Source organism: Gymnoscopelus braueri, assembly GCF_963280865.1.
Source record: "Gymnoscopelus braueri genome assembly, chromosome: 3".
Taxonomy (NCBI): domain Eukaryota; kingdom Metazoa; phylum Chordata; class Actinopteri; order Myctophiformes; family Myctophidae; genus Gymnoscopelus; species Gymnoscopelus braueri.
In genome coordinates this window covers 20,384,823-20,412,322 of record NC_137612.1, presented here as the reverse complement: position 1 = coordinate 20,412,322, position 27,500 = coordinate 20,384,823, and the positions used below count along the sequence as shown (strand labels likewise).

The window sequence follows — 27,500 nt, the reverse complement described above, 5'->3', positions numbered from 1 at the left end:
TTTCATTACATTTGTAGACTCTCAGAGTCAGAAGAGTTTACGGTGTGTGTGTGTGTGTGTGTGTGTGTGTGTGTGTGTGTGTGTGTGTGTGTGTGTGTGTGTGTGTGTGTGTGTGTGTGTGTGTGTGTGTGTGTGTGTGGCGTGCGTGTGCGTGTGCTTGTGTGTGAGAAACCTCACCTTCGTTGGCAGAGTATGGGGACTCCTCCTCGTACTCCTCTCCTGCCCCCACCCGTGTGAGGGCGGACAGGGAGAACTTGTAGCGCACGGAGCGGTCGGGCAGACGCATCGTGTGCATTGTCGTGTTAGGGAGAAAAGTCTCCACCCGTTGGCGGCTCACCCGTGAGCCGTTGATTGCGGCTGCACACAAATCACACACACACAGACACACACACACACACACACACACACAGAATGAGACAGAGGAACCGTAAGAGAGACAGTAATAGGTGGTTCATATCTGTTTATACACAGAAAAGTCCTGAGTTTAAGAATCGGCCCTGTTGCTATATTGCTATAAAGGGATTTGGTGTAGAAGTAAAAAAGGAGGGGACCAAGTAGTATAGACCCGTGGTACAGTATGTAGGGTTCAAGTGGTTAAAGTTTGAAGTGGGTTTGTGACCAGATTGCTAATTGCTAATAAAATCTGCAGAACTGCTGGGAAAATCTACAAGGACAGAGAAAGTATAAATGTCTCCTGCCTCATACAGTACAGTAGCTAACTCGCGAACGTAGCTCCCTGCTACGAGTGTGAAATAGAAGAAAAAAAACATCCTGAATAAGCTTTACCAAAATCCATTTGATTTTGTAGCTGGGAGTTGGACATGGACTGTGAGTGGTCGCAGTTTGTTGGCCAATGGGAACAGCTCACCTGTCAGATACTTGAGCTGGTATCCGATCAGAATGCCGTTGGGCTCCGATGGTGTGTCCCACTCCAGGCGGATGTGGTCTGAACCCCACGGGACAATCCTGAAGAACTTGGGAGGAGCCGGTACTAAACACACAGAATAAGGGTATTTATTTAACACATTAACACATTGACTGCCAATCGCATAGATCTACGCGAACCTATTTAAAGCCGCAATACGGAACATTTCATTGTAGCACCACCGGAAACGGAATTATCCGGGATCCGGTTTTGCCGATCCCATCGGCCTCCATTCTTAAGTGGACACTAAAACGCCATTTTCTCGTTTGTAGTTTTTCTCTTCGCTCATCGCTGTTTAACATAAACTGTTGTAACTACAAGATGGCGACTGGGTTTTCGACGGGGATTTTACTGGGCGACGCAGTCGGATCGCCGCTGTGTTTACAAACAGTTTTATGCTAGATCTAAAGGGATTTAACGAGGTCCGTGGCGACGTGAATAAAACAAAAAAACAACAATAAAACGCTGGCACTGGTGAGTACATTATGAGATTAAACTCTGGCGTGAAATGTGTTAAGAAAAAAAACCTACATGTATGTTGCTACATCAGTGGTTCTCAAAATTGTTCATGTCAAGGACCCCTAAAATTATATGCATTTGGCCGTGGACCCCCATCTCAAAATATGTTGTTCCAGGGACCACCAGAAGCAAAGATTTGAGTTACAAATGTACGCTTTAAAAATATATATATATTCAAAGATTTTCAAAAATGTTCAAGATTTTGTTCAAGACTCGGTTATGAACTAGATGCTTTCCGACAAAGTATCGGCGAGTATCAGGCTTGACTAATTTCCACCCTGTACCAACAACCCCCCCCCCTCCTGTCCTTTCCTCCACCCCTGCCTCCCTCACTCACCTCCCTCCTTGGTGGTGAAGTCGACCGTGTTGCTGGGTGGACCCTCGTAGTGGCTGTTCGCCACGACCATGAACATCTTATAGTGGGAGAAGGGCACCAGTTCACCGAGGACGCCGGAGGGCTGGGCCGCCGTGGTGTAGAAGCCCTTGTTTTTGACCTCCTTGTTCACCCGCAGGTTCTTTAACAGACTGGCCTCTCGCCAGTAGTAGAGCTGGTGGGAAGCAACAGGGAAGACAACGAGGAAGGAAGGACGGAAGGAAAGAAGGAAGAAAGAAAGAAAGAAAGAAAATACAATTATGAAGGGAAAATAACAGGTAAACAAAAAAACATAATATTTCAACACACACACGCACTCATGCATGCACGCAAACACACGTAGTACATGCTAGGTTTTTGCTCAGGTATGACTCACTGTGTGTGTGTGTGTGTGTGTGTGTGTGTGTGTGTGTGTGTGTGTGTGTGTGTGTGTGTGTGTGTGTGTGTGTGTGTTAGGGCATTAACAGAATAGTCGAATATTCGAATATTCGACTATCAAACCGACTATTCGACTATCAAACCACTATTCGATTATTCTATTAATTATTATTATTATAATTTTTTTAGTGCCTTTTCTACAGCAGACATGCAGCTGTGAGCTCTGGTGTGACGTCAACTCGCATTCCTTGAGTCGAGTCATCAATGCCATTGAAAAAAAAAAGGAAAAAAAAAAAAAACACATTTTTTTAAATGTTATTATTTAATTTTTTATAACCAAATCGATTAATCGAATATTCGAATACTTATAGGTCGAATAATTCGAATGCCAAAAATCACTATTCGTGAATGCCCTAGTGTGTGTGTGTGTGTGTGTGTGTGTGTGTGTGTGTGTGTGTGTGTGTGTGTGTGTGTGTGTGTGTGTGTGTGTGTGTGCTTATGTCTCACCCTGTATTCATTGAATTGTCCCAGTATAGTGCTGGGATCCACTGGCTTCCAGTGAACATGGACCAGGGTGCTGTCGACCTTTGACACTCGCAGGTCTGTGGGAGGATCAGTTGGCTCTGGAGAGAAACAATAAAGGAAGGATGTGTCAGAGTCAGTGAGTGGTGTGTGCGTGTGTGCGTGTGTGCGTGTGTGCGTGTGTGTGTGTGTGTGTGTGTGTGTGTGTGTGTGTGTGTGTGTGTGTGTGTGTTTGTGTTCAAAAGGGCATTGTACTGTACCTACTTCAAGCACTAACTATATCCCCATTTTTGCACACCTTGAAGCCAGTCTTGTAGGACCTCTAATCCAGACGATAGTCACAATAACCCATCATTGATTTGAGCTCAATTCAACTATCAGTGACTACTGACTTTGGACATGGATGTTATTGTATGTGAACTGGCTAACAGTCAGAGCACAAATGTGTGTGTGTGTGTGTGTGTGTGTGTGTGTGTGTGTGTGTGTGTGTGTGTGTGTACTTACTGTCCTCCCCTGAGTATCCAATGACAACATTAGATACTGGTCCCTCTCCATAGTCATTTGTGGACTGGATTTTGAGCTCATAAGGCACGTAGGTCTCTGTATCGTGGATCATGTGCTTGGTCCCCTCAGTGGTCACATTATTCCACTCTTCGCCCGAATCCTTCCGCCTCCACCATGCATTATAGTGCAGGTTAGGGCCATTCCTCTGAAGGTCAAGTAGAGGCTAAAGACATAAAACAATGCTCACTGTGAACAGGCTGCACTGAACCTTACTAAAACCTGATGGGAATCATGGAAGATGAATGGTATGTACTACATCATTATGAGGTATATGTACAGACTGGTCGAGACACCAAAGCGGTCCTGCACTTCTATATGTCTTACCTCCCAAGTGATCTCCATATTATTCTTTTTGGTACCCCATCCTCGCAGACCACTGGGGATGGCATCTGGGGCTGAACACATGAACACGCAAATGAATACACGCATGCGTGCGCACGCTCACACACACACACACACACACACACACACACACACACACACACACACACACACACACACACACACACACACACACACACACACACACACACACACACACACACACACACACACACACACACACACACACACACACACGCACAGGATTCCGCCAGATCGAATAACAACAGTAACAACCATGCCATCAGTGTTACACTCTTACAAGGGAATTCCGGACAAATTTCATTTTACTATGTTTTCCAACCAAAGCAATTGTCTCTGACAAAAATCTGATAAAATGTCTCAGTTTGGAGTTCCAAAGATATCTATTGTATTTACTTGTTCGCCTACAGTGCGTTCTGGTTGGGCAAGTAAACACGGCAACAAGTATAATATATATATTATTTTAATCCGGCACGCTAGTTCTACTACAGTACTGTAATTTATTTGAAGACATTGCTGTCTTGTATTAGTTTTGATGGTAGTTTTGGCGAAAGCTTTGCAGCTACTGGAGGAGCCTTCAGCCTTCAGCAACATTGCTGGTCTGGTTTTCCTAAAGCATAATTTTTGGTCCGTCGTGCAAGCCAAGAACGGCAGAGAATAGCAGACCTATAAGCTCACAAGCTTGTAGGTCTGAGCCCGGACCACTGGCGTAGCAGTCCGGGCACCTAGGCTCAATGTAGCCTCACTAGCCTGACATTGGGTTCGAGGTCCCGATCCTGACGGCCTTTGCTGTGTGTCACTCCCCATCTCTCTCTCCCCATTTCCTGTCAGCCTACTGTCCTATCAATAAAGTAAATCTTTAGAAGCTTGTAGTTCTGCTCGTAGGTCTGATATTCTCTGTGGGCAACACCGTCACACAACAAAGTATGAATCAGCCTTAAGACATCCGTCTGCGCTCCTCACCAGCTCCACTGGTCTTATATCTGGGCGAGGGGCGGCTTGGCTCACTCTGGCCCACGCCGTTGACGCCAATGACCCTGAACTGGTAGTTGATGAAGGGAGAAAGCTGCAGGATGACTGAGTTGTGGTCTCCTCTGTAACTGGACAGGTTCTGCCAGGTCCCTGGCTGCCAGCGGTCCTCCTCAAACTCCACTATGAACTCTGAAGAGGACAAATAATAATGAGAAGAATAAATGTCATTAGTTGTTGGGGTGATTGTCAAGTGCATTTACACAGAAGTGTACTGTAATTCCATCTCTGTATTTACTGTAAGGAGGAGGAGGGGATCGAAAAGGGAACATTCCAGTTCTCAAACAGCCGCTCTACCTCCTGAGCCAGTGCCGCCCTGCTTTTGTGTGAAGAGTTTATTACCCTAACCTTTCATAATCCCCTTAAATGTCTGAAAGTGATCTAAGCACTCATGTCCTGCTACGTAGGTAGAGCATTTCTCATTCACATACAGACTTGTACAGTATGTGTGTGTACGTGTGTGTGTGTGTGTGTGTGTGTGTGTGTGTGTGTGTGTGTGTGTGTGTGTGTGTGTGTGTGTGTGCGTGTGCGCGCGCGTGTGTGTGTGTGTGTGTGTGTGTGTGTGTGTGTGTGTGTGTGTGTGTGTGTGTGTGTTAGGGCATTAACAGAATAATCGAATATTCGAATATTCGATTATCAAAACCACTATTCAAACCACTTTTTTATTTCCATATTTTTTTTTCAGTGGCTTTTTTACAGCAGACACGCAGCTGTGAGCTCTGGTGTGACATCAACTCGCATTCCTTGAGTCGAGTCATCAATAACATTAAAAAAAATAAAGAAAAAAAACCCTTTTTTCTTTTTCTTTTTTTTTATAATCAAATCGATTAATCGAATATTCAAATACTTATAGGTCGAATAATTCGAATGCTAAAAATCACTATTCGTGAATGCCCTAGTGCGTGTGTGTGCGTGTGTGTGTGTGTGCGTGTGTGTGTGTGTGTGTGTGTGTGTGTGTGTGTGTGTGTGTGTGTGTGTGTGTGTGTGCGTGCCTGCGTGCGTGCGTGCGTGCGTGCGTGCGTGCGTGCGTGCGTGCGTGCGTGTGCGTGTGTGTGTACTAACGTGTGATGGGGCTGTTATGGTCATTTCCAGGTATCCAGGTGAGGCGGACGCTGCGTGCTGCTGGGTCTGACAGGTCCAGGTCCAAAGGAGGATCTGGACGATCTAGAGAGACGGAATAACAGATTAGACATGGAGTATAATGTAAACACACACACACACACACACACACACACACACACACACACACACACACACACACACACACACACACACACACACACAATGTATCCCCCACCCACCCATATCAAAACCTCCAACTCCCTCTCTTTCCTCGTCCACAACTCTCGTTCTCTCTCTCTCTCTCTCTCTCTCTCTAACGCTTCAAGAAACATAAATAAAGAACTCATCCTTTGGCACATCAAAAACAAAAGGGAAAAGAAAACATAATTTCATTTTAACAGCGTTTCAGAAAGCATTATAACTACAGATAGGCACAAGATAAGAACATACAAGAAAAATATAAACACAACGAAAGAGATTGAGCACAACAGACAAAGAGAAACAAATAATGGCATTAAAACAGACAGGCAGAGAGAGAGGCTTTGACCAGGCCTCGTGTGTTACCTGCAGGCAAGGCACTAGACACTGAGGGGTTGAGGGAAGCTTCCTCTGTGAGGCAGGATCAAGGAGAATGAGGAGGGTAGAGGTTAAATTTCAAAGGTTAGTCTACAAGCAAATCACCATTAGGGGAGCAGAGACTCACGGCCCATACCCATCAGACGTGTAAACGCACATGAGCTTTATTGCGCACACAAACTTGCGTAGAACTGTTCTGAACAGCAAGTTATCAGTGTATGTCTTTCTTTTATCTATAGTCTGAAATGCCTGTATCAATATGTCACAGACAATCGAAAGTAAAATTTTACCGATTATCTTCCATTGCTAATTCGTTCTTTAAAATGTTTTACACAGTGCAATGATGACGTGTTTCATTCTTGAATCTGAGCCAGATGCTGATAACCAAGAATATCGATTTGATGACTGAAGACTTTGCAAATATTAAATGTAGAAGACATACAATTTAGTTTGACAGTCCATTATGGATTAATAGATATATGTAGGCTATTAAATCAGATACATTTAATGAATGTAACCACAGCTGACAAGGCACACATCATATTCAGAATGAGTTTCGGGTTATAGTGCGCTGCCGATAATGTAAATGGTTGTGGTTACATAAAGTCCTGGTACTAGCAATTTCAAGGCCTTCTAGTCTGTGATATTCCTAGATGGCCAACTCAAATGTGTATTAATTTAAATGCATTGTTCACAGAAAGATATTTCCTGTATACTATAATATATACTACTACTACTATAACAAAGAAAAGGCATTATGCGGGTGCACAGAAAATTCTGTCCATAATGGAAGAATTCACTCCACACCCGCGAGCCGTGCACCCGCCAGCCATGTGCGTTGGCCAGTGAGAACCGATGCATTCCATCAACACGTCTGGTGGGTTTGGGACATTAAACATGATTATGTGTGCAGTACTTCTATTAATGCTACTCAGCTTCACTACAGTGCTTAGGGTGTCATTACTGCGCAGCATTATGTTAGTACATTGGCATGCCATCGATGCTGCATGCCATCGATGCTGCTGGCTCAGCTACGCAATATGGTTCAATAGCATTTTAGTAAGCTGCTGTGATAGTAAAACATGCATCATTTCCATTTCAAGGCTGAATCATCATTAAAGAATTAATGCTAATGAGGTATTACAGCTTAATTATGCATACGCAGTGATAAATATAAGCATTAAAATGATGATCATTATGATAGACTGTGACAAGATGAGCTTGATGTTAAAATGTTTGCTTTGATGTCGGAGCAATACATGCTGGAGGATATTAGATCTGAGCGTGGTCAGTCATTTGCATTGTGAAACCCTGAGTGATATGAGCACTGAGTATTCTACTGTGTAGTGCGTGCGTGCGTGCGTGCGTGCGTGCGTGCGTGCTGTGCGTGCGTGCGTGCGTGTGTGCGTGCGTGCGTGCGTGCCGTGCTGTGCGTGTGTGCGTTAAGTACGGTTTGTACATGCGTGTACCTAACACAGAGAGGCGGGCTGAGGCAGAGTCTTGGTCGATCTCAGATTTGACAGTGCAGGTGTAAGTGCCCTCATCGCCCTCATTGACATTAGGGATGGACAGCGACTCATCATCCTTCTTTAGCCTGAGAAACACAAATTGTATATAATGTAAACAGTGAGGTTCTCTTACAAGCCCTTCTATGGTTTCTTACCTCACCGGCACAACAACTATCTGTCATCTTTCCTAGAAAAGAACTAGTGTACTATGCATATATATATATATTCATCATAATAACCATCTGAGCAGCCATCGGCTGGGTGAAGCTGACATTTTTATTTCCCCCGTAGGACTAATAACGACATTAAGGTTGAATAGAAAAGGCAAGAAAATGTTACATAAGATGTGGCAAATATAAACAAATATAAACAAAACAAAAAAGTCACAAAACTAACAAGCTGGTTGTACGTGATTCAGGACTGGATTTGGGATTACGATGATGTGGGGTAAGGTAGTAGCACTATTACCTTGTATATTATTGTATATTTGGCTTTAAGAGTGGTAGTGGATGTACCGCTATCTTGCACATGAGATTTGGCATGGTAAAAGTGATTTAGGGCGTGCCATTAGGTGACCGGATAGTGCATTGACCACATCATTGCAATGTCCACGGTTTGATTTAGACTGGAGACATGTTACATGTTCTTCCCCATCTCGCTACCCTCAGTTTCTTGTCTCTCTACAATCCTATAACAAAAAACATCAACCTAAAAGAATAGGTATTACTGTAGGTATATTTAGTAAGTAGGTCGGAGTGGCTTATTAGCTGTATCGGCCGAGAGTGTCTATTCTCTTTTCAATGCGCTAGACCCCTGGGAAATTGATAGCTGAGTTGGAGTGCAAGACCTACCCTCAGCTCCCAGTACTTACCACATGTCTTAGTCACCCAGGCCATGCTACTCATATGCTGAGTTAGCGGTGCCTAAAATCGAACCCATGAACAATTTAACGCATATCCTCCTATTTTGATGCTGAGCCAAACTGCAAGAGAGGGAAGGGAGCCTATTTCACCCACACAACCATCTGGGAACCCATCGTCAATTTTCTTTTGAAAAACAGCACCCTCTGCTGTTTTTTTCTGGAGGGACCGCCCAATAGAATGTTGATAACAAGATGTTGGCCCGTTTGGTCCGCCCTCAGCCCTACTTTTCCGGGGGGGGGGGGCGCCTATGTTTTCATTCCCACTAACAACATTTCTCCCACGGAACATGTATCGTTTTGGTTATAAGCCCACTTGTTTCTATAATGGAAGAACAGGTTAAAATGTTACTAACTTTCCATGGTGTTGTCGTCTCCGAGGACGCCATTGTTGAATGAGTTTGGGTTTGTTTACAGTGGGAACACATTAAAAAGCGAACGCACAGATGTAAATCCCGCCCACTGCATTTGATTGGGTAAAGCGCGGCTTGCTTCCTGATCTAAGGCCCGCCCACTTGTAGGTCAATGTTCACACCTTCTGAATCGCCCTACCGACAGATGCAGTAGCGCAGCTCGGAATGTGTTCTTGAGAGATTACCCACACAATAACCTGGCCAATGCTGGAAACCAGAACCTGAACACGCTGATTGACACGTTTTTGCAATAATCCCGGCAATGGTGGGCAAGCTGATAATGTGCTTCGTGCCGCCTTTTCTGCTTGTACTGTACAGTATACATAGATTGATTTCAAGGCTACTCCAGGGAAGACAGCTCCTTACCTCCATCCCAGTGACAGAGGTTTGTCGTCCTTCATCCACACAACTTCAACTGGCAGGGTGGGGTCTGACTGGACCTTACAGTCAAAACGAGCGAGGGAGCCCCTGTTAGCTGACTGGTGCTGAGGGAGTCGCACGATTCGAGTAGGCTCTGGGGAACAGCAGGGAAAGGACACAGACACACATGTGGATGCACACAAAGACACACACAGAGGCACACAAAGATAAACAGTTAAAGACAGGACAGGGAAGACATACATGTGCATGTATTCAGACAGAAATACAACACACAGCACACAGCACACATACACATATCCGGGTAAATTAGAAAAATAGGACATTGCAGCCATACAGCCCAGGAATCTGGGGTCTTAGTATCAGATGTCTCTTCCCAGGCTATTACAAAGGCACGGACACTTAAATCTATGAGACATGAGAGCTACAGTCAATGGAATGGATGTCGTATCCACTTGCAAGAATGGAAAGTGTGGGTAGTGAAATGGACAGCTACACTTGACAAATGGACCATTATTTTTGATACTATGAATAAAGGAATTAATTGCTAGGGATAAAAACACAAGGCACTTGTAGGAACTTTAAAACAAAGGCACAGGATACTTTGTTCAGACAGTTGAGGTTGAGTTCTGGCACAACTTGTAGAAAGGGTCATGGAATGAGTACTGGTACAAGAATAAGATCAAAGGATTCCCGTCACACTTGCGGTACCGCAAACAACTTTCATTTTCTAAATTAGAACTGATGCAAATAGCTTATACAAGATTTTGATTTAGTAAACAAAAGTTATTCCCAGTATTGCAAGTGTGGCTTTGATCATGTTCTATTTCCTACTTTGTTCAAACATACAGACTATTTGGCGCAAAGAGAGTCAAGCATTTTTCATTAAGCAGGGACGGTCGTTTCATCCCATGAACGCTGAATGTGATTGATTTATCTTGGGGGGCAAAAGTTCATCCATACATATTTCATGAGCTGTCGAGAGACATGCACAGACAAAATGTTGATCCCTGTAATACAAATACACTGGTGTTACATGCAATGTCTAATACACGGTGTATTTTGCCAAATTGTAGTAAAATATTGTCATATTCTCATCCCTTTATAGTCTCTAAGTAAAGTAAAGTATAGTTTCTATAAAGGATTCCCATCATTTACACAAAGTGCCTTTTTTCTTTGCTTTTGTTAAGTATTGTGATATCTGGGCATTAATGTCATAGTGTCCACCTCACTGCTTCAAGTGTAGTGCTTTTGCTATAAACCTTTGATGGTGTCATAACAGTACACTACAGTGCTGTCATAATATCATTATAACACTCTGATCATATATATTCCTGTGCTACAGTGTAACGTCAGTTATTATATTATTTTATTCAGTTCTGGACAAAAGGGATTCATCTCTCTGACCCTTTTCAGTGCCTAGCATTTGTCTTTCATGTCAGTTTCGGTGTGATGTCTGACCTTTGACTTCCAGGCGGACCTGGTTTTCAGTCTTGCCCAGAATGTTGCTCGCTACACAGGTGTAGGTCCCCTCGTCCTCTGTCCTGGCCCTGAGGATCTCCAGGGTCCCGTTGATGTGAGCCCTGTAATGGCCCCCATCCAGCCCGCTGCCCTGCCCATTCTTAAACCTAAACACATAAAGATGGAACACGTTAACCACATTAACTATAACCTCATTCCCAGCCTTTTCTCATCTCACAAGGAGAAATGCCCAGAAAAAAACTACGGCAGAAAGTGCCTATATAGTCCAGGGGCCAAGCCAGATTTTGGTACCACCCAAGGTGACCGTAATTTGTTGGTATTTTTGTCTTCCTACATGTCTCTAGTTTAAATTTTGGTATGATGCATCTGGCAATTTAGTAGCTTAATGACAGTTATCTCTTTAAACAAACCTACCCCCATATAAAACTGTGATGTGTGTGAATCATTTATATGACTTCTAGACAATACATTTTGGAAACCAATGTCTTATAAACAGTCAAAATGTTACCATTAAAATCCATTTCTGCTGAGGAAATGTTGGTATTGTGCATTTAATTAGATAATTTACATTTTTGAACACATTTGTGGAAATAATTACACCACCTTAAGACACAAGTTGAATAGTAATTGAGATATAGCCATTTTAAGATCCTGTGCAATTATTTTCCTCCTCCTTCAGTTACCATAAAACCTATGCGCTTTTACAATGGTTCCAAAATGTTTAGTTAGTTCAAATCCAATTCCAACACCATCTGCAGCAGAATATTATTGACTCATACACAGCAGGCATTGCCTGTTATACAGTACAAAAAGACAAATGGTACAGTAGTATTCCATCTGCAAACTTGAACAAAAAAGGGATCCCTCCTCCAGTGAACTTTCAGTAGTATGGTGAAAGGCACCATACCTTGCCAAATGGAAACCAAACCATAGACAGAAAACATGCAGTGTGTGAAACAGCGAGAACCAGTACTCACCAGCGTAGCAGCGGTATGGGAGAGCCAAAGAAGGGGCAGTCGAGGAAGGTGTGGTTGTTCTTGATGACTTTGATCAGCTGGTTCTTAGGGCCCATGATCCTAGGAGACATGTCTGCAAGGAGACACACAATAATTGTGTTTATTATTCCCAATTCCCAATCAGTGATACAAACATAAACAAAAAATGTAATATATGGCTATATTTTATTATTATTATTTATTTTATTCTCTAGTTGATTGACTCAGTACTTGATAGACTCATGTCTAACACTATACAGTTAGTTACAGTTATAACAGATTATGCATTATATTTAAACTCTATTTGCTGTATTTGGGGCTGTAATAGCTTTGTTTACATTGGTAATAATGTTTGCAAACACTGGAGTAAAACAGAACAATTTTGATTTATGATAAGTTCCACATTATTTTCCATACAGGCCTACACATATTAAACCCTTCAAGAATATTTGTGAATGTAACCCTAAGTTATATTGGGCCTTTAAACATTGCCGCTGTGTGAGCACTAATCTATCCCAGTCCCCCAGTTCAAATATGATCATTTTGGGGGCGTCGCAGCCTGAAAAGGTTGAGAACCACTGGCCAAACCGACCCTAGTCACCAGCCAATGACTCACCCAGGATGCTGACGAAGGCGTTGGCCAGCAGGTAGCCATGGTGATTGGAGGCATTGCACTGGTAGACAGCACTGCCTCCAATCTGCACCATACGGAAGAGGATGGTGTCTCCGAGCACCTGCCGGCTGGGGTTTGGGAAAGAGACTGATGGTAAGGAAACGGAGAGAGATAGAAGGAAGATGGGAGTAGAGCGAGTGGAGGAGGAGGAGGAGGAGGAGGGGGAGGAAGGGTTGTGGTAAGAGGAGGAGAAGAGAGAAAAAGAATAGCGTAAAAGAGAACAGACATTTTGAGAGAGAGTGAGTAAAAGCAAATACTTCAGTCATATACGACACATTTCAAGAGATCACAAATATCTGGATGGATGTCAGTAAATCAGTGGTTAGACGTACCCTCAAAGGGCTCTCCATTAACAAGCCATTGGATGTGAGGTTTGGGATTTCCGCTGGCTCGACAAACCAGTCGGCCGTTCTCGTCAGGGGCTAGCACCAGATTGGTCGGCATGTCCAGCCAATAGGGAGCCGCTGTGCGACAGAGAGGTAGGTTAGATATACATGTATGACATATACACAGACACACACATTCATAAACAGAAACGATGTTTCAAAAAAAGGCCAGTCCACACCAATGCAACTCCTTGCAACTCCTTGCAACTGCAACTCCTTGCAACTCCTTGCAACTGCAACTCCTTGCAACTCCTTGCAACTGCAACTCCTTGCAACCATTAAGGCGGTTACACACCGGCGAATATGCGAATATACGCAAAATTCGGACTCGTTCCGAATAATTAAAAGACACTTTTTTCGCTCCGCGGAACTGGTGTGGAAGCTTGCATTGACTTTATAAGGTTTAAAAAAAATACGTATTATTCGCAAGAAAAAAATCGCCCCGGTGTGTAAGGACCTTTATCCCCAAATGGCACCAGTCTGCAACTGGTCAGTCCACACCGCTGCAACGGTCTTTAAAACGTTTTTTTTGCAAGGAGTTGCATTGGTGTGGACTAATAATGCATTAATAATGGTGTGGACTAATAATCTCACCACTGAAAATGATCATCAGGCCAAATCTCAATCTGTCCCAACATTTTCAAAATTATCAACATAAACAAAATAAAACGAAATAGCGGAATTATCTTTTGGCTACTTCCATTATTTTTGAAATATAGCATAGTTAAAAATCCCCCCTCACCTTTGACCTCCACAGAGATGGAATGTTGTATGCTGCCGATACGGTTGTTGGCCATACACACATACTCCCCTGCATCCTCCTCTGACACACTGACAATCTTCAGGGTCTTGTTATGGTTCTCAATCTTTAGTCTCTGTAGTGGCAGGTCTGCTCCTCTCTTAAACCACTTAATGTTTGGGGTCGGACTGCAGGATAAAGGGAAGAGGGAGTGTCATTGAGTGTGAGTGCTTGCATAATGCATTTTGTGTGAGCATATATAGCATATATACTGTATATATATATATAGGTAAGGTACTTACAGTCCAGCAGCAATACACTCCAGCGTTAGCTGCTCTCCTCGAAGCACCATCTTAGAGCTGTCAGTCCCTGATGGAGAGAGGATGGTTGGCGTGGACTCTGTTACTTTACGACCTGCAACAGAGGACAAGAATAGAGTTACACAAACACACAGACACACACACACACGCATCTAGCCTCGTCAATTCAATTTCTTAAACCTACAATCCATTACAATCCATCTTCAGAGCATGACTCACTTCCTTGGAGGAAGGAAACAATTGCTTTGTAATCAGCACCACACAAATAATGCCATTACTTACATCACTTCCACCATGCCCTCTCTTTGCCAAGCCAACAGACCCGCCCCCTCCCCTCCAAGGCTTTGGCTCACTTTCCAGACTGCTCTGAGGCCAAAGCACTCACATAAGTTGTAATTTTGTCCTTCGACATTCCCAGCATAAAGAAAAATAACATTGATTTTCATGGAAGGCGGCGTGAGCTGGCAACTTCAAGCAGGGAGATTGCACAGATTACAATTTAAAAAAGCATATTAAAAAGGAACTGTTTAATATGTTCTGCTCTGTTCTTGCCAAGAGCTTATGTATGGTATCAAAACAGAGCATATTTAAGGTCACACAGTTGAGAGATTTCTTTATTCTCTAACCACATGTTAAACATTCCCACAGGGTTTGACTTTGGCATTTAGCTTATGCTACATCATAAATGCTTCCCCTGCCAATAATTGGAGCATTTCCAGAATGTTCTCAGGCCTTTGGAGTTAGGTTTTAGGCTGTTAAGTGTTTTCTTTTTATCAACCACACACAATGTAGAGTGACTGTATGAGACAATAAGGCACTATAAATAAACAAGCAGTGAATGTTCCACTGTATAAATTGTCAAAATTGAACAAAAGTCTTCGTCGTACGACAATGTCGAAAATAACTGGCAGCGACACTGTTGTTTGACAAAGCATAAATTAGGCTTCACAGTTAAAGGCATAGTTTTGCCAACATCACCGTTGTTTGATTAATTACAAGGAACTTACCTTTAAACAGAATCAGTAAATACATTTGCTATGATAGAAAATACTGTTAATACCAGCTGCATAAAGCGTTGTAATTCTGAAAGATAGTACATACATTCATTTATTTAGTTGACTATATGCATATAAACACACATTCATATGGCTCCCTATATGAACACAACATACGCAAAAGAGCTCTGGGTGTCGATACTGCTTTAGTGCTTTGCTAGCATGATCCCATCCCAATGTGAATATATTGACAACACTGCACAAGAAATAATGTTAGCGGCTTTGCAGTCTGTAGCACTGCGCTACGTATATTATGCTGATGAGAAGTGTGCTGGGTTAAATTAGCGTTAGTCTCCATTGTGATGCAGATCTGTGTGGGATTAAAGCATCTGTTAGCCGGTTAGCATCTCCAGTGGCCAGCAAACAGATGAGAGTGAGCTAGGAAGGACCTATTGTTACTGACACTGGGAGAGGAGATAAAAGAAGAGAAGAAGAGGGTGTCAAGGATTAGTAGCGACAACTGCCAGAGAGCATATGTATCCCCCTCACCCTCTCACTCACACACACACACACACACACACACACACACACACACACACACACACACACACACACACACACACACACACACACACAATGCGTCACTAAGGCGACACAGTGCCCTGGAAATGCGTGGCCTTGGTGATGTTGGCTGCACTTCCCAGGAAGTGCTGCAGTCTCAGGATGAAACCCTCCCCCCACTTCTGAGTATTTATGAGAGTGAGAGAGAGAGAGAGAGAGAGAGAGAGAGAGAGAGAGAGAGAGAGAGAGAGAGAGAGAGAGAGGGAGAGGCGCGAGGAACTTGTGTGTGTTTGAGGGTTTGTGAGGCTACATGAGAGCATCACATCTAATAACCAACGTAACTATCCCCATCTTCTCACATAAGTGTCTGCATGGCATAAGTGGGGCATTGCAAATCCAATCTGCATACAGACATAACTATTAATGAACGCTCCATGAATACAAATTGAATATTCATAATCCAATCCTGGGATTGAGCCCACTCACAGCTGTAGCCTCTAGTGGTGACTCCCATTGGTGGGGTGGGGGGAGGCCCTGTTCCCATTCTGTCCCTACGAGAATTGTCTCCCATGAGGTAAAGATTTTGTATTCCACTGGCCTGCAGTTCCTTGGGTCAAAGCAATACAACATATGCTGTCCCTTTCACAACTCTGTCCCCTCTAGCAATATGCCCATGAGGTTGGCCTTATGAACATATGAATATTCCAATGTCCAATATAATTAAAGTCATGGCCAATTTCTAACTTAATTTTAATGTGTGTATGGATTAAAATACATTCTATGAAACAAATTAAGTTTGGGGATTGAAGATAATAAATAATATCTTGACACGTGTGTGTGTGTGTGTGTGTGTGTGTGTGTGTGTGTGTGTGTGTGTGTGCGCGCGCAGCGCGCGCTGCGCGCGCTCGCTCGCGTGTGCTCTTTGAGGTTGCTGTTGACATATGACATTTAACTCGTCTCTTTGTGACACTTTGTGAACAATCAACACTCCCTGGGGGACATTGGTCCTCCTAAATTGTCAGGTTCACCTTTGGCTCCATTCTGTCATAGATTTAGCTGAGTTAAGTAACAGCTTGGGGGCAGAGCCATCACACCTGCTGAGTCCTCTGAGTCTCATGAATCATCCTTTTTAATTTCAAGGACCCCCAGTTTGAGAAGTATTAGCCCACAGACCCCCATTTGATTAAAAAATATATATCTCTGGGAGTCTGGGACCCATGGTCTCTACTGTAAAACCCTCAGTTTTAATTTAACTAGAGTTACAGACCCATATGGGTCCATTTGAACCTGTTCGGACCCGATGTTGAGAAAATCACACATTAGTGGTTAGGCTTCCCATCAGGAACCAAGATGAGCGTGAGTTGTGCAGGTAAGGGTTAGATTTCTAAAACAGAAATATCAGTCAGCGGCTGGCTAAATAACTACCCCACGACGTGGGATAATTGGAGCTAACAGGTTAGCAAGCTAGCAGCGGTTAGGATGGTGACAGCACAGACAGGACGTGGAGCTGTCCAGACTGGAAATGACTCACCGCTGTAGGGATCAGAGGAGTTGTAAGAGAGGGTGTCATTATATGGCTCGTCTGAAAATACAGGTACAGGTGCACACAATTGATCATCAGAACCACACGCATACACATGCACATGCACACACACACACACACACACACACACGCACACGCACACACACACGCACATGCACACGCACACAAACACAAACACACACACACACACACACACACACACACACACACACACACACACACACACACACACACACAGCACAATCCTGGAACCAATAACAAAGTCTTCATGGATATTGATAATGATCCACTTCTGGGGGGAAAATGTCATTGTCGTATGAGATAAATCAAACAGTTTCTTCTCTTCATTTTCATTTCATTTTCGTCTTTGCAGACTTGTGTTGAACAACCTAATGAGATATATTTAGTTGAGATGGAATGCCTGTCATGTCACCATGCCGCCTCTAGATGGGGACATCTCATAATTCACGTGGCATGGATTGGGGGTGACCTTAAATTCATAAACTGTACAGACAATAGGTGTGGAAATAAACACTGACACGCAGGGTCCTTCAGATATCAAACACTTGAAACCTAGTGTCCCTATTCTGGGGAGAATATTCATTGAAATAACAGATGTATAGGCTCACAATGTGTCGCGTTGCGATGCGTTGTGAGCTTGATTTGGTGTATATCCTTCTACACCCTCTACTCACAAACATTTGGCAAACCAGAGTCGTGTGACATGCAAAAGTATTTTGCATGTTGTATGAGTGCACAAGTTTTTTACATTATTCACTCCATTCTGCCTGAACCGCAAACATCTTTAAAGCCTGCACTTTAACCCTGTACTGCCTGCACGCAGGGCTGAAACGCAGTGAGAATGAACTATTAGCCTTCAAAAAACATTAGTTTGTCAAGTTAATTGTTCAATACATGTTGTTGGGTGATCGTGGGGCCAGGATCCAAGATATTCAAACATTGCCCCTGTCTGCGTTTGTAAGTGTGTGTGTGTGTGTGTGTGTGTGTGTGTGTGTGTGTGTGTGTGTGTGTGTGTGTGTGTGTGTGTGTGTGTGTGTGTGTGTGTGTGTGTGTGTGTGTGTGTGTGTGTGTGTGTGTGTGTGTGTGTGTGTGTGTGTGTGAAACAGAGGGAGAGAGAGAGAGAGAGAGAGAGAGAATCTACTCACTGGTCTGCACTTTAAGCGTGAAGGGGTTCTTCTGCTGAATGGTGTGCGTGAAGAGGAAGCGAGCGTTGCAGCTGTAGTCGGTGTGGGCGTCTTTGGCCAGCACGTTGGAGAAGTACAGGTCTCCATTCAGTCCCATAGACACACGCTTGTCTTGGGGGATAGGCATCATGGCTGGAGACACAAGGAAGCCGGGAGTGGGAAGGAGAGAGAGGGGTGAGGAGGGACAGGAGAACGAGGTTAGCACGAGGTTACCACCCTACACCACTACAGGCCCGTAGCACTTGCCGTAGCACTTGCCCTCTATAGCCTTGACAACCTTGCAGGCTTGTGCAAAGGCTAAAATGTAACTAGATAGCATGTTATGTAGACAGATGCCAGGTCATTTGTAGACCTGGCATCTTATAGTGTGTATAGTTTCAATGTACAGATTATAGATTTTTCTTGATATTATACTGTTTAGACTGAGGATAGGTTATTACCTCGTGTTTTCCTTGCTTACTGTAAGACGCTCTGGATTAAGAGCACCTGTTAAATGCCTAAATTATAAATTGTAAATTGAGGTTGAGGAAGGGGATAAAAGGCAATGAGAGAGAGAGATCGATCAAAACATTCACAGTCTGCAAAGTCCTCAACAAATAAGAGTTGGGTCGAAATGTTATGGTAAACATGATACATCCCAGTGAGGAATGAGAATGACAGATTCCTAACAGTTTAACCACTTTAAGCCCTATTTCATCCCTCGTTGTATGACGGTGTCCGGCAAAAATAGCTTGGAAGCTTGTAGATCTGCTATTTTTGAAGATTTTTGTCTGTGATGATGACATGCCGAAAATGGGGATGCCAGGTTAAAAGTGGTTAAATCTACAGTAACTCCATAAGAGCCATGTTAACATTCTACTTGACCGGTGAACCACAAACTATGGCTTCCATCATGTCGAATCTGTTTATAAACTATGACAATACTACTGGACTTAAAAGGAGTAGTTCACCCAAAAAAATACGTATTTTCTATCAATTACACAGCCCATGAAGCGTTGAATTAATGGCGATTTTTTTGTTTTTGTCGCATTCCTAAGCAAATATTTGATGACCGGTGGAAGATGCTAATGTCTCCGGTAGGAGACTCAAAGGAGACTCTTTGAGAGACCGCCTGTCAAATTATTGGCTGAACTACTCCTTTAACTGTGATCACACTAGACATTATGCTTTCAAATATTACCCAGTTCACCGTTTAGTCTGTTAGCTATAGTTAACAGTGTCTGCACTGCAGTAATTTGTCAAGGTTGATGTGAATGTGTCAGTCGCTACAGGCTAACCCCACCACACACACTCAGACAGGCCATCACACTCAGTATGTCGCCATGTCAACTGACACAAGCCTCATGGTTGTCAAGACGATGCCTGAGGACCAATCAGCAGCCAGGCCAGAGGTCCTAAACACGCGTTGGCGTGTTGGTGACAGCAGGTGTCATGATGACATGATGTACTGCACAATGCACAGTGTGTATTATGTAATTATTATGTACAGCAGGGCCTGGGTCTTCAACAGGGGGTCCGGGACCCCTAGTGGGTCCTCAGAGTTACTACAGGGGGGCCACCAAAATGCTTGTGATAGGAACCTTTTTTTTTACATTAACCACTGTTAACCCCTGTAGGGGGGGGGGGGGGGGAGCAGATCAGGTAGAAGTTTTCTAAGTATTGAGGGTTTAAGACAGTGGTTAGCTGTCTGAAAATACACATTACTGTAACATGAATCCAACACTGACGATAGTGCTGCCAAACAAGTCTATGAAGCTATCTATGAAATCTATGAAAAGGTTTAATCTGCAACATAACGTTATACATTGTGTAGTGGGGGGTCCCTGCTTCATCTCTCTCTCAGCTAAGGGGTCCTTGGCCTGAAAAACGTTGAAGACCCTGCCCTGATGTACAGTATTCTTGAGCTATGAAGTTCACATAAAGAGAGCCAGATACAGTAGCAATAGCATAATTCTTAAAGTAAATGTGAATAATTTCAATGATATGACACTTGCTATGTGTGTCTTTACCCTAAGCATTTTCTAAGCATTTATTTATTTACGTTTTTATTTAAAATTTAACTGGAGGGTAACATTGTTAGTGGTGTTAAGAGAGGTCTTAATATGCAAAATGTGTAGCTAATTAATTCATGTGAGGAACCTGCAAGTTAGCAATCTATGAAAGAAAGAATGTATTCTTTGTAAGGCAACAGATCACAAAATAAAGTACGGTATTCACCATTCAGTGTGTTGCATTTGCACGGTAAACTTTGAGGAACAGGTTAGCATGTTTTAGCATACAGTATGGTAGAGTCACCATTAGCTGACTATTAGAGGACCTCTAGACTGTCATGAGCTCTGGCAGTAAAATGGCTCCTGGCTGGGCTTGGGTTCTGCCCTCTCAGCTCTTTGCTCTATGCAGTGCAGTGCAGTCACTCACGCGCGCGCACACACACACACACACACACACACACACACACACACGCATGCACACGCACACGCACACGCACACGCACACGCACACGCACACGCACACGCACACACACACACACACACACACACACACACTGACAAACATTTATTCTGGCTCAGCAGAAGCCAGCACCCCACTTGGGAGGAGGACAAAGAGTGAGAAAAGAAAGAGGCGAGGAGAGAAAGTTAGAGCAGTATCGACTGAAAGGCCTTCTTCAAACAGCTGAGAGAGAGGGGGGGCGGGGAGAGAGAGACAGAGCGAGAGACAGAGGAAAACGAGGAATCAAGTACTAAATGAAGAGTTACTCATGCTTAATTTTGTGCAGTGTGTATTTCTGGTGTGCGACGCTGTCATATGACAAAGCATAAATCAGGCTTTAGAGGTCAGTGCAGAGGACAACCTGTTATGTAAAACAGAGAATGAATGAAATCCCTGGAGAAATCTGGACTACTGACATGGTGAACACACAACACAAGCCTGCACAGTACTTATCCTTGTGTGTGTGTGTGTGTATACAGTAGTATGTATTTTGTCATTGTCGGGTATAAACCTTATACTGTATTTCCATATTTCATTTTTCATCTTTGCCTGTAATGACATGCCCAAAATAGGGACCGCAGGTTGAAAGTAGTACATTTTTTATGTGCGTTTTATAAACAAAACAATGAAAAGTATTAAGAACAGCTTGAGAGTAAATAATAACTACATTGGATCCATTGGAACACAGGTTTATTTATTTTTTATTTCCTGAAACGGTTTTTGGACATACAAGCAAGGTTTCTGCCTGACAGCATTGATTTGCGTGTGACAGGGAGAGACAGTGGCCCTCATTTATCAATGGAACTTTATTATTGTGCAGAACCTCACAGGCCAATATAATGTCTGAATTTTCAAATGGCAGAAATGTATGTAGGGTTGGTAAGTGGTTTGTAAGTGGTTAATGTATGTTTTGTAATAATAATCAAAATCTACAAAGTAACTAGTAACTAAAGTTTTCAAAGTTGAGTAAAAGTACAATATTTGCCTCTGAGATGTAGTGGAGTAGAACTATAAGCACTTAAAATATGGATATACTCCAGTAAAGTAAAAATACCTCAAAATTGTACTTAAGTACTATATAGTACTTGAGTAAATGTACTTAGTTACTTTACATCACTGCTACACGGATACATAATGTATGTCATGATTATGATTTGAATATTAATTTCACCCAGCACCAAGGATATGACTCCAGCTGCAGTGCGCCCTGGAGACACGTCTGTACAAAATCCTCTCGCACGTGCACTTATACTGTGGGTCTTAATAGAGCCATATTACAGAGATATCTGAATGACTGTTAAAGCTTTAAGCTCCCGTTTAAATGGGTGACTGATTAAGCTTCTACCCTAACGCGATAGATTGTTTTTAATACCTCAATTTTAAATGCTTGTAATTATGCCACCCGTTAACCCTGTAATTGCAACTACCTCATCATCATTTTTAAGTGACTAAGTGGCTGGTGCATCTGTTTAGATGCCTGTCAGATTGCCAGACTATGCTGCACTGCAAGTCTAGCCTGGGATCAATACCATTTTCGGGGTTGTGATCCGGTCGGGAGCACGCCATCAGTCGCGTCATCAGGCGGCCCGAAACCCAAGTCCGGAACCAAGGGTGCATTATATAATTATATCATTTTAGGGCCTACCCAATAAAACCCTTGATGCGGCGTAGTTTAGCTTACAGGAATAGTTCTTTTCCTCTCTTATCCATTCTTTATTCCAACTCGTAGCGACTGGCGAGACTAAACTAGAGACTATACTCGATTTAGCATTGAAATGCTAACAGGGGGAACCAGAACAAAGCGGCGCCGAAAAAACGGAACCACCACAGCCAGAACCACAGGGTTTTTTTCCTTATTTTTTTTCAGTAGGCGTGGCCTAGACCGGATCACACGGGCCATTTAATAACGAATACCAGGCTTTCCTCCGAGGTGGAAAGTCTGGTGATGCGAGGTTACTGCAAGTCTACGATGGAAAACAGGTGCGTACGCGAGCTGAGGAACTGACGTGACATTTGACCGTTGGCTACACTCACTTCAAATTGACAACAGGTTGATACTGTTACTGTAAATGACGACAGTAGCGTTGAGATCAGCGTACGCCCATCTTTTTGTCTACGCAAGTTTGACAAATGAGGACCAGAGACACGTTTTTAAAAATCTACAAGGATGCATGCATGGCCCTAGTGTGTAGAATACTTAGAGTTTTTGTGTGCGCACTTGCCTGCATGAATGTAAGCACAAGATTGTTTTCTTATGTGTTCATGACATGCACAGATGTATGAGTGTGTGTGAGTAAGAGAGAGCATTATATGAAATGAAAGTGTCTCTTCAAGCCCTTAAGGATCTGTGAACATATATTGTATGTGCGTGTGCTCGTGTGTGCGTGTGTGTGTGTGTGTGTGTGTGTGTGTGTGTGTGTGTGTGTGTGTGTGCGTGTGCGTGTGCGTGTGCGTGTGCGTGTGCGTGTGCGTGTGCGTGTGTGCATTGTGCACTGCTTACCACTGTTCATCCAGAAGGTGTGTGGAGGGGGGAGGCCAGGAGGAGGGTTGCAGGTCAGCACCAGGGGAGATCCCTCAGTCACAACCACTGGCTCCAGCACCTCCTTAGGCCACAGAGGAGCCTCTGAGATGGATGGAAGGAAGGGAGGAAGGAAGGGAGGAAGGACGGAAGAGAGGGAAACAGACAGATTTATATAAAGAGAAAGACAGGGAACAGAGAGAGAATGAGAAGATGATATGTATGTTGGTGTGTATGTGATGTTTGGTTCACGTGCAGCATCAAAGTTGACCATCCCTTTCCTTTTGTGTGTTTGTGTGTGTGTGTGTGTGTGTGTGTGTGTGTGTGTGGGGGTGTGTGTGTGTGTGTGTGTGTGTGTGTGTGTGTGTGTGTGTGTGTGTGTGTGTGTGTCCGTCCTTACTGGAGACTCGTAACAGGATCTTGTTGGACATGGCCGATCCAAGGTCATTGACTGCAAAACACTGGTACTCCCCCTCGTAGTCTTCCGGCCGGCCACCGCTGCGGAAGCCAATCTCCAGGGTTCCCGAGCGCTTCCGCATGTTCACTCGGGGGTCTTTCCCGATGTTGAAAAACTTCCCGTTCCGTCGCCATTGGAAACTGGCCCAGAAAAATGTAAGAGTATAGGCATTAGGCATCCACTTCAGCAACAGTGGATTTATCGGTCTCAGTCAGCTTCTTCAGAAACCCAGTACTCTCAGTAATGGACAGACAGATAAATAAAGAGTGTCGCGCATCGGAAATAGCTGATGTACAAGCTCACGATGCGCTGCAATGCGCTGTGAGCTTTTATATCTGCTATTTTGCGGTGAGACAAGATGTGCAACCAAGTATACAGTATATCCGGCACAACACTGAGAAAAACAATTATCTTCTTTCCAATTATTTAATTAACAAACATGAACGGGAACATGATCAACTTTTTGACACTACGGCGTCCTCTATACGGTCGGAACGTGAGCGGGAACCCCTATTTGCAACTATACCTTTCAAGACGAGAACCCCTTTTGGGGTTCTTGTTGCTATGTACAGTATATAGCAACATACATTTGTTGTAATTTTTTGAATAAATATTTGAAGTTTTTCAGAAAACTTAGGTCATGATTTAGAAGGCCTCAGGTCTAAATGGGTTAATTATATTGGTCAATTACAACTTAGGCATTTAGCAGTCGCTCTTATCCAGGATGACTTACAAGTACGAGATTGCGGTCATGTTTGCTGATTAAATAATTGAAAAGAAGCTCAGTGTGCTCCAGTATCGTTCTCCGGGTTATTCCTTCCAAAGTGAGTGTCTTTACTGAACAGTGTATACTGTATATACGTTAACATAACCAAGAGAAACACTCTATTTTTGGTGAATGGTGCTATTTACAAAAGGCCGTCCGTGTCTGTTCTGGTCAACGTTTCACTTTTGCGCCGGAGCCAAGCGGAGCAGTGAGGCCAGGAGTCCACGGGACAATGGCTACTATTGTAGGCCGGTGTGGTGTGGTGAGAGACTGATTGGTAGTGAATGAGTGAACGATCCCTTTTGCTGAATGATTCATGAGCATGAATAGTCAACTGGGTGCATTATTCTAGCAGCACAATGCCTGTCCTGGGAAGGGGAGAGTGAGTGTGTGTTGTGTGCGTGTGAAGGCCCGCAACTTATTTGCGAGCAGTGTTTGGGTGTATGTGCATGTGCACAAGTATGCGTGTGTGCGTGTGCATGCACGTGTGTGTGTGTGTGTGTGCGTGCGTGTGTGTGTGTGACGTGTGTCTTATGTAAAGGACTCCAAATAAACAATGTCTCCATGAATGGGACCACTGTCCTCAGCTGGTCAGACCCCTGATGATGTAACCACAGGGGACCCAGTGTCTGAGTGCGTGTGAATGTGTGTACCTACAGTATCTATGTATGGGTGTGTGTGTGTGTGCGTGTGTCTATCGGTTCAAAGGTCAAGTGTGTTTATTGTGGCATGCAAGTACAATACAGCAGGTACTTGCAGCAGGTAAAAGTTGTGGTAAAGTGAACAGTGCCGTTTAATACTAAATACCGTGCATGCGCATGTATGTGCCTGCATGCATGCGCGTGTGTGTGTGTGTGTGTGTGTGTGTGTGTGTGTGTGTGTGTGTGTGTGTGTGTGTGTGTGTGTGTGTGTGTGTGTGTGTGTGTGTGTGTGTGTGTGTGTGTGTGTGTGTGTGTGTGTGTGTGTGTGTGCCTGCCTGCGTGCCTGCGCGTGCATGTGCCTGCATGCGTGTGTCTGTGTGTGTGCGTGTGTGTGTGTGTGTGTGTGTGTGTGTTTTGCTCTTGTACACTGTTGAATGCATTTCAAGACATGCCTTTGTGTGAATGTGTAGTATACTGTGTGAATGTGCATGTGTGTGTTCTTCTGTGCGTATGTGCATGTACTGTCTGTATGGCTCTAACTGGGTCTGGATTTAGAACACTGGTTCTCAACGTCAAGTCCGGGGACCACCAGGGGGTCGAAATGGACCCCTTACAGGTCTTTAACGGGTCTTGAAACCAAATGGAAGTGTCCATTTGGTTCCATTTGTACACTCTCAGAGTTAAATTAACACAATTTTACAGTGTAGATTCGGCTTCCAAAAATAATAATTTTAAATTTGTACCCGCTCAGAGGTGCAGACCCATAAGGGTCCATTTGGACCCCTGCTGGGCCCAGGTCCAAATGTTGAGAAACTGTGATTTAGAAGAACAGCGTACAGTAAAAGCAAAGTAGACAGAGGGCGTTGGGGGGGAGCGGACACAGACTGGTACATCAGGTTGGCACAGAGGGGAGCAGAGCGGAACTTTGGGTCTGTAAAGCTGCTGTTGGACTTTTTTTTTTATGAATAAATGTTATTTTAACCAATCTGTATTCCACTGAGAAATGTAGACCCCGATGTTGGGTAGGACAACTGCTGTTTGACAAGGTCAATAAATGTAACTAGATACACCATTGTTATTGTAGTTCAGACATCATTGCAATTACCCCTCTCCGTCGGGAGAGAGAGACAGCGGACATAAAAATGACAGATTGTATCTTTAAAGAGGAGGGAGCAGAGCTCAATGACTGTGACAAGGACAGAAACACTCATTCCAAGAGTCAGAAGGACACTGAGAAACTGTGAGAGAGGAGGAGAGGGGAGAGGAGAGGAGAGGAGAGGAGAGGAGAGGAGAGGAGAGGAGAGGAGAGGAGAGGAGAGGAGGCATATCAAAGTGAAGAGTATTGTGGATTCAACTGTTGTAATATTCTATTGGCCCTCGTAGCCCCTCTGCTTGGTCGTGTGCCCTTCAAAAAAATTACAGAAATGTATAATCCTACCCTGTGCTTCACAATAAAAAAGATTTGAAATCATGTCCTGCCTGCAGTCTGACCCAGTTGATTTCACCGTTTTCTCCTCAGCGCTATCTTTTGTCAATACGTTTTGTAGGCACCAGTTTTCTGTGGTTGAGATTCTTAGTATCGCTCTTAGTATCACAACAGAGTTTTACTTAATTCACAACAACTTCACATCATACAGACATGACGCCAGGTGGAACAGACAACTAATTGTGTAGGGGGCGGGGCGGGGGGGACATGGCAGCAAAAAGCACAGTGGCTTGTCAGGACAGGAAACTGAGGGCAAGAAGACAGGTGTCACCTTGATTTCAAAGGTGTTGTGAGAGTGTAGCTTTTGGGTTTGGGTTTGGTGCTTGGTTGGGGAGTAACCTCCCAAGATGCATCGCTGTGTAATTGTTCACGCGCCTGTGCGTGTGTGTTTGAAGGACAGTGGGGTACAGACAGTGTTGCGCATCTTGAAATGATGGCACAGCTGAGGAGGACAGGTCTGCCACTAATGACTGTCACCCGTTATGACTGTCACTGTCAGAGAGTTAGAGGAACAGAAGAGGACAGGAGAGGAGGGAAAAGAAGAGGAGTACAAGGGAAGTGGAAACAGGAAAGGACAGTATAGGAGACAGAAGAGGTGAGGAGGAAGGGGAAGAAGAGTAGAGAGGAGAGAAGGAGAAAGAAGGCGATAGAGGAGAGAGAAAGAGAAAACAATCACGTGTGTGTGTGTGTGTGTGTGTGTGTGTGTGTGTGTGT

General features: G+C 43.8%; 1 protein-coding gene across 6 annotated transcripts in view; it reads right to left on the bottom strand.

Moving 5' to 3' along the window:
• Positions 1 to 27,500, bottom strand: part of nfasca (neurofascin homolog (chicken) a) — a 135,335-nt gene that overhangs the window by 26,047 nt on the left and 81,788 nt on the right. For 4 of the 6 annotated variants that reach the window (XM_080422876.1, XM_080422881.1, XM_080422877.1 and 1 more), the window contains 21 exons: positions 23,837 to 24,033; positions 23,419 to 23,541; positions 18,390 to 18,560; positions 17,212 to 17,262; positions 14,107 to 14,218; positions 13,808 to 13,992; positions 13,012 to 13,143; positions 12,623 to 12,766; positions 11,989 to 12,100; positions 10,991 to 11,157; positions 9,518 to 9,665; positions 7,781 to 7,905; positions 6,300 to 6,344; positions 5,736 to 5,837; positions 4,608 to 4,805; positions 3,606 to 3,676; positions 3,222 to 3,444; positions 2,703 to 2,818; positions 1,782 to 1,992; positions 869 to 991; positions 178 to 357 (listed from right to left, as the gene is read on the bottom strand). In XM_080422876.1, the coding sequence (XP_080279002.1) occupies positions 178 to 357; positions 869 to 991; positions 1,782 to 1,992; positions 2,703 to 2,818; positions 3,222 to 3,444; positions 3,606 to 3,676; positions 4,608 to 4,805; positions 5,736 to 5,837; positions 6,300 to 6,344; positions 7,781 to 7,905; positions 9,518 to 9,665; positions 10,991 to 11,157; positions 11,989 to 12,100; positions 12,623 to 12,766; positions 13,012 to 13,143; positions 13,808 to 13,992; positions 14,107 to 14,218; positions 17,212 to 17,262; positions 18,390 to 18,560; positions 23,419 to 23,541; positions 23,837 to 24,033 (2,936 nt within the window). The remainder of the gene's footprint in view (positions 1 to 177; positions 358 to 868; positions 992 to 1,781; positions 1,993 to 2,702; positions 2,819 to 3,221; positions 3,445 to 3,605; positions 3,677 to 4,607; positions 4,806 to 5,735; positions 5,838 to 6,299; positions 6,345 to 7,780; positions 7,906 to 9,517; positions 9,666 to 10,990; positions 11,158 to 11,988; positions 12,101 to 12,622; positions 12,767 to 13,011; positions 13,144 to 13,807; positions 13,993 to 14,106; positions 14,219 to 17,211; positions 17,263 to 18,389; positions 18,561 to 23,418; positions 23,542 to 23,836; positions 24,034 to 27,500) is intronic. The other 2 variants (XM_080422878.1, XM_080422879.1) reach the window with 2 other exon arrangements.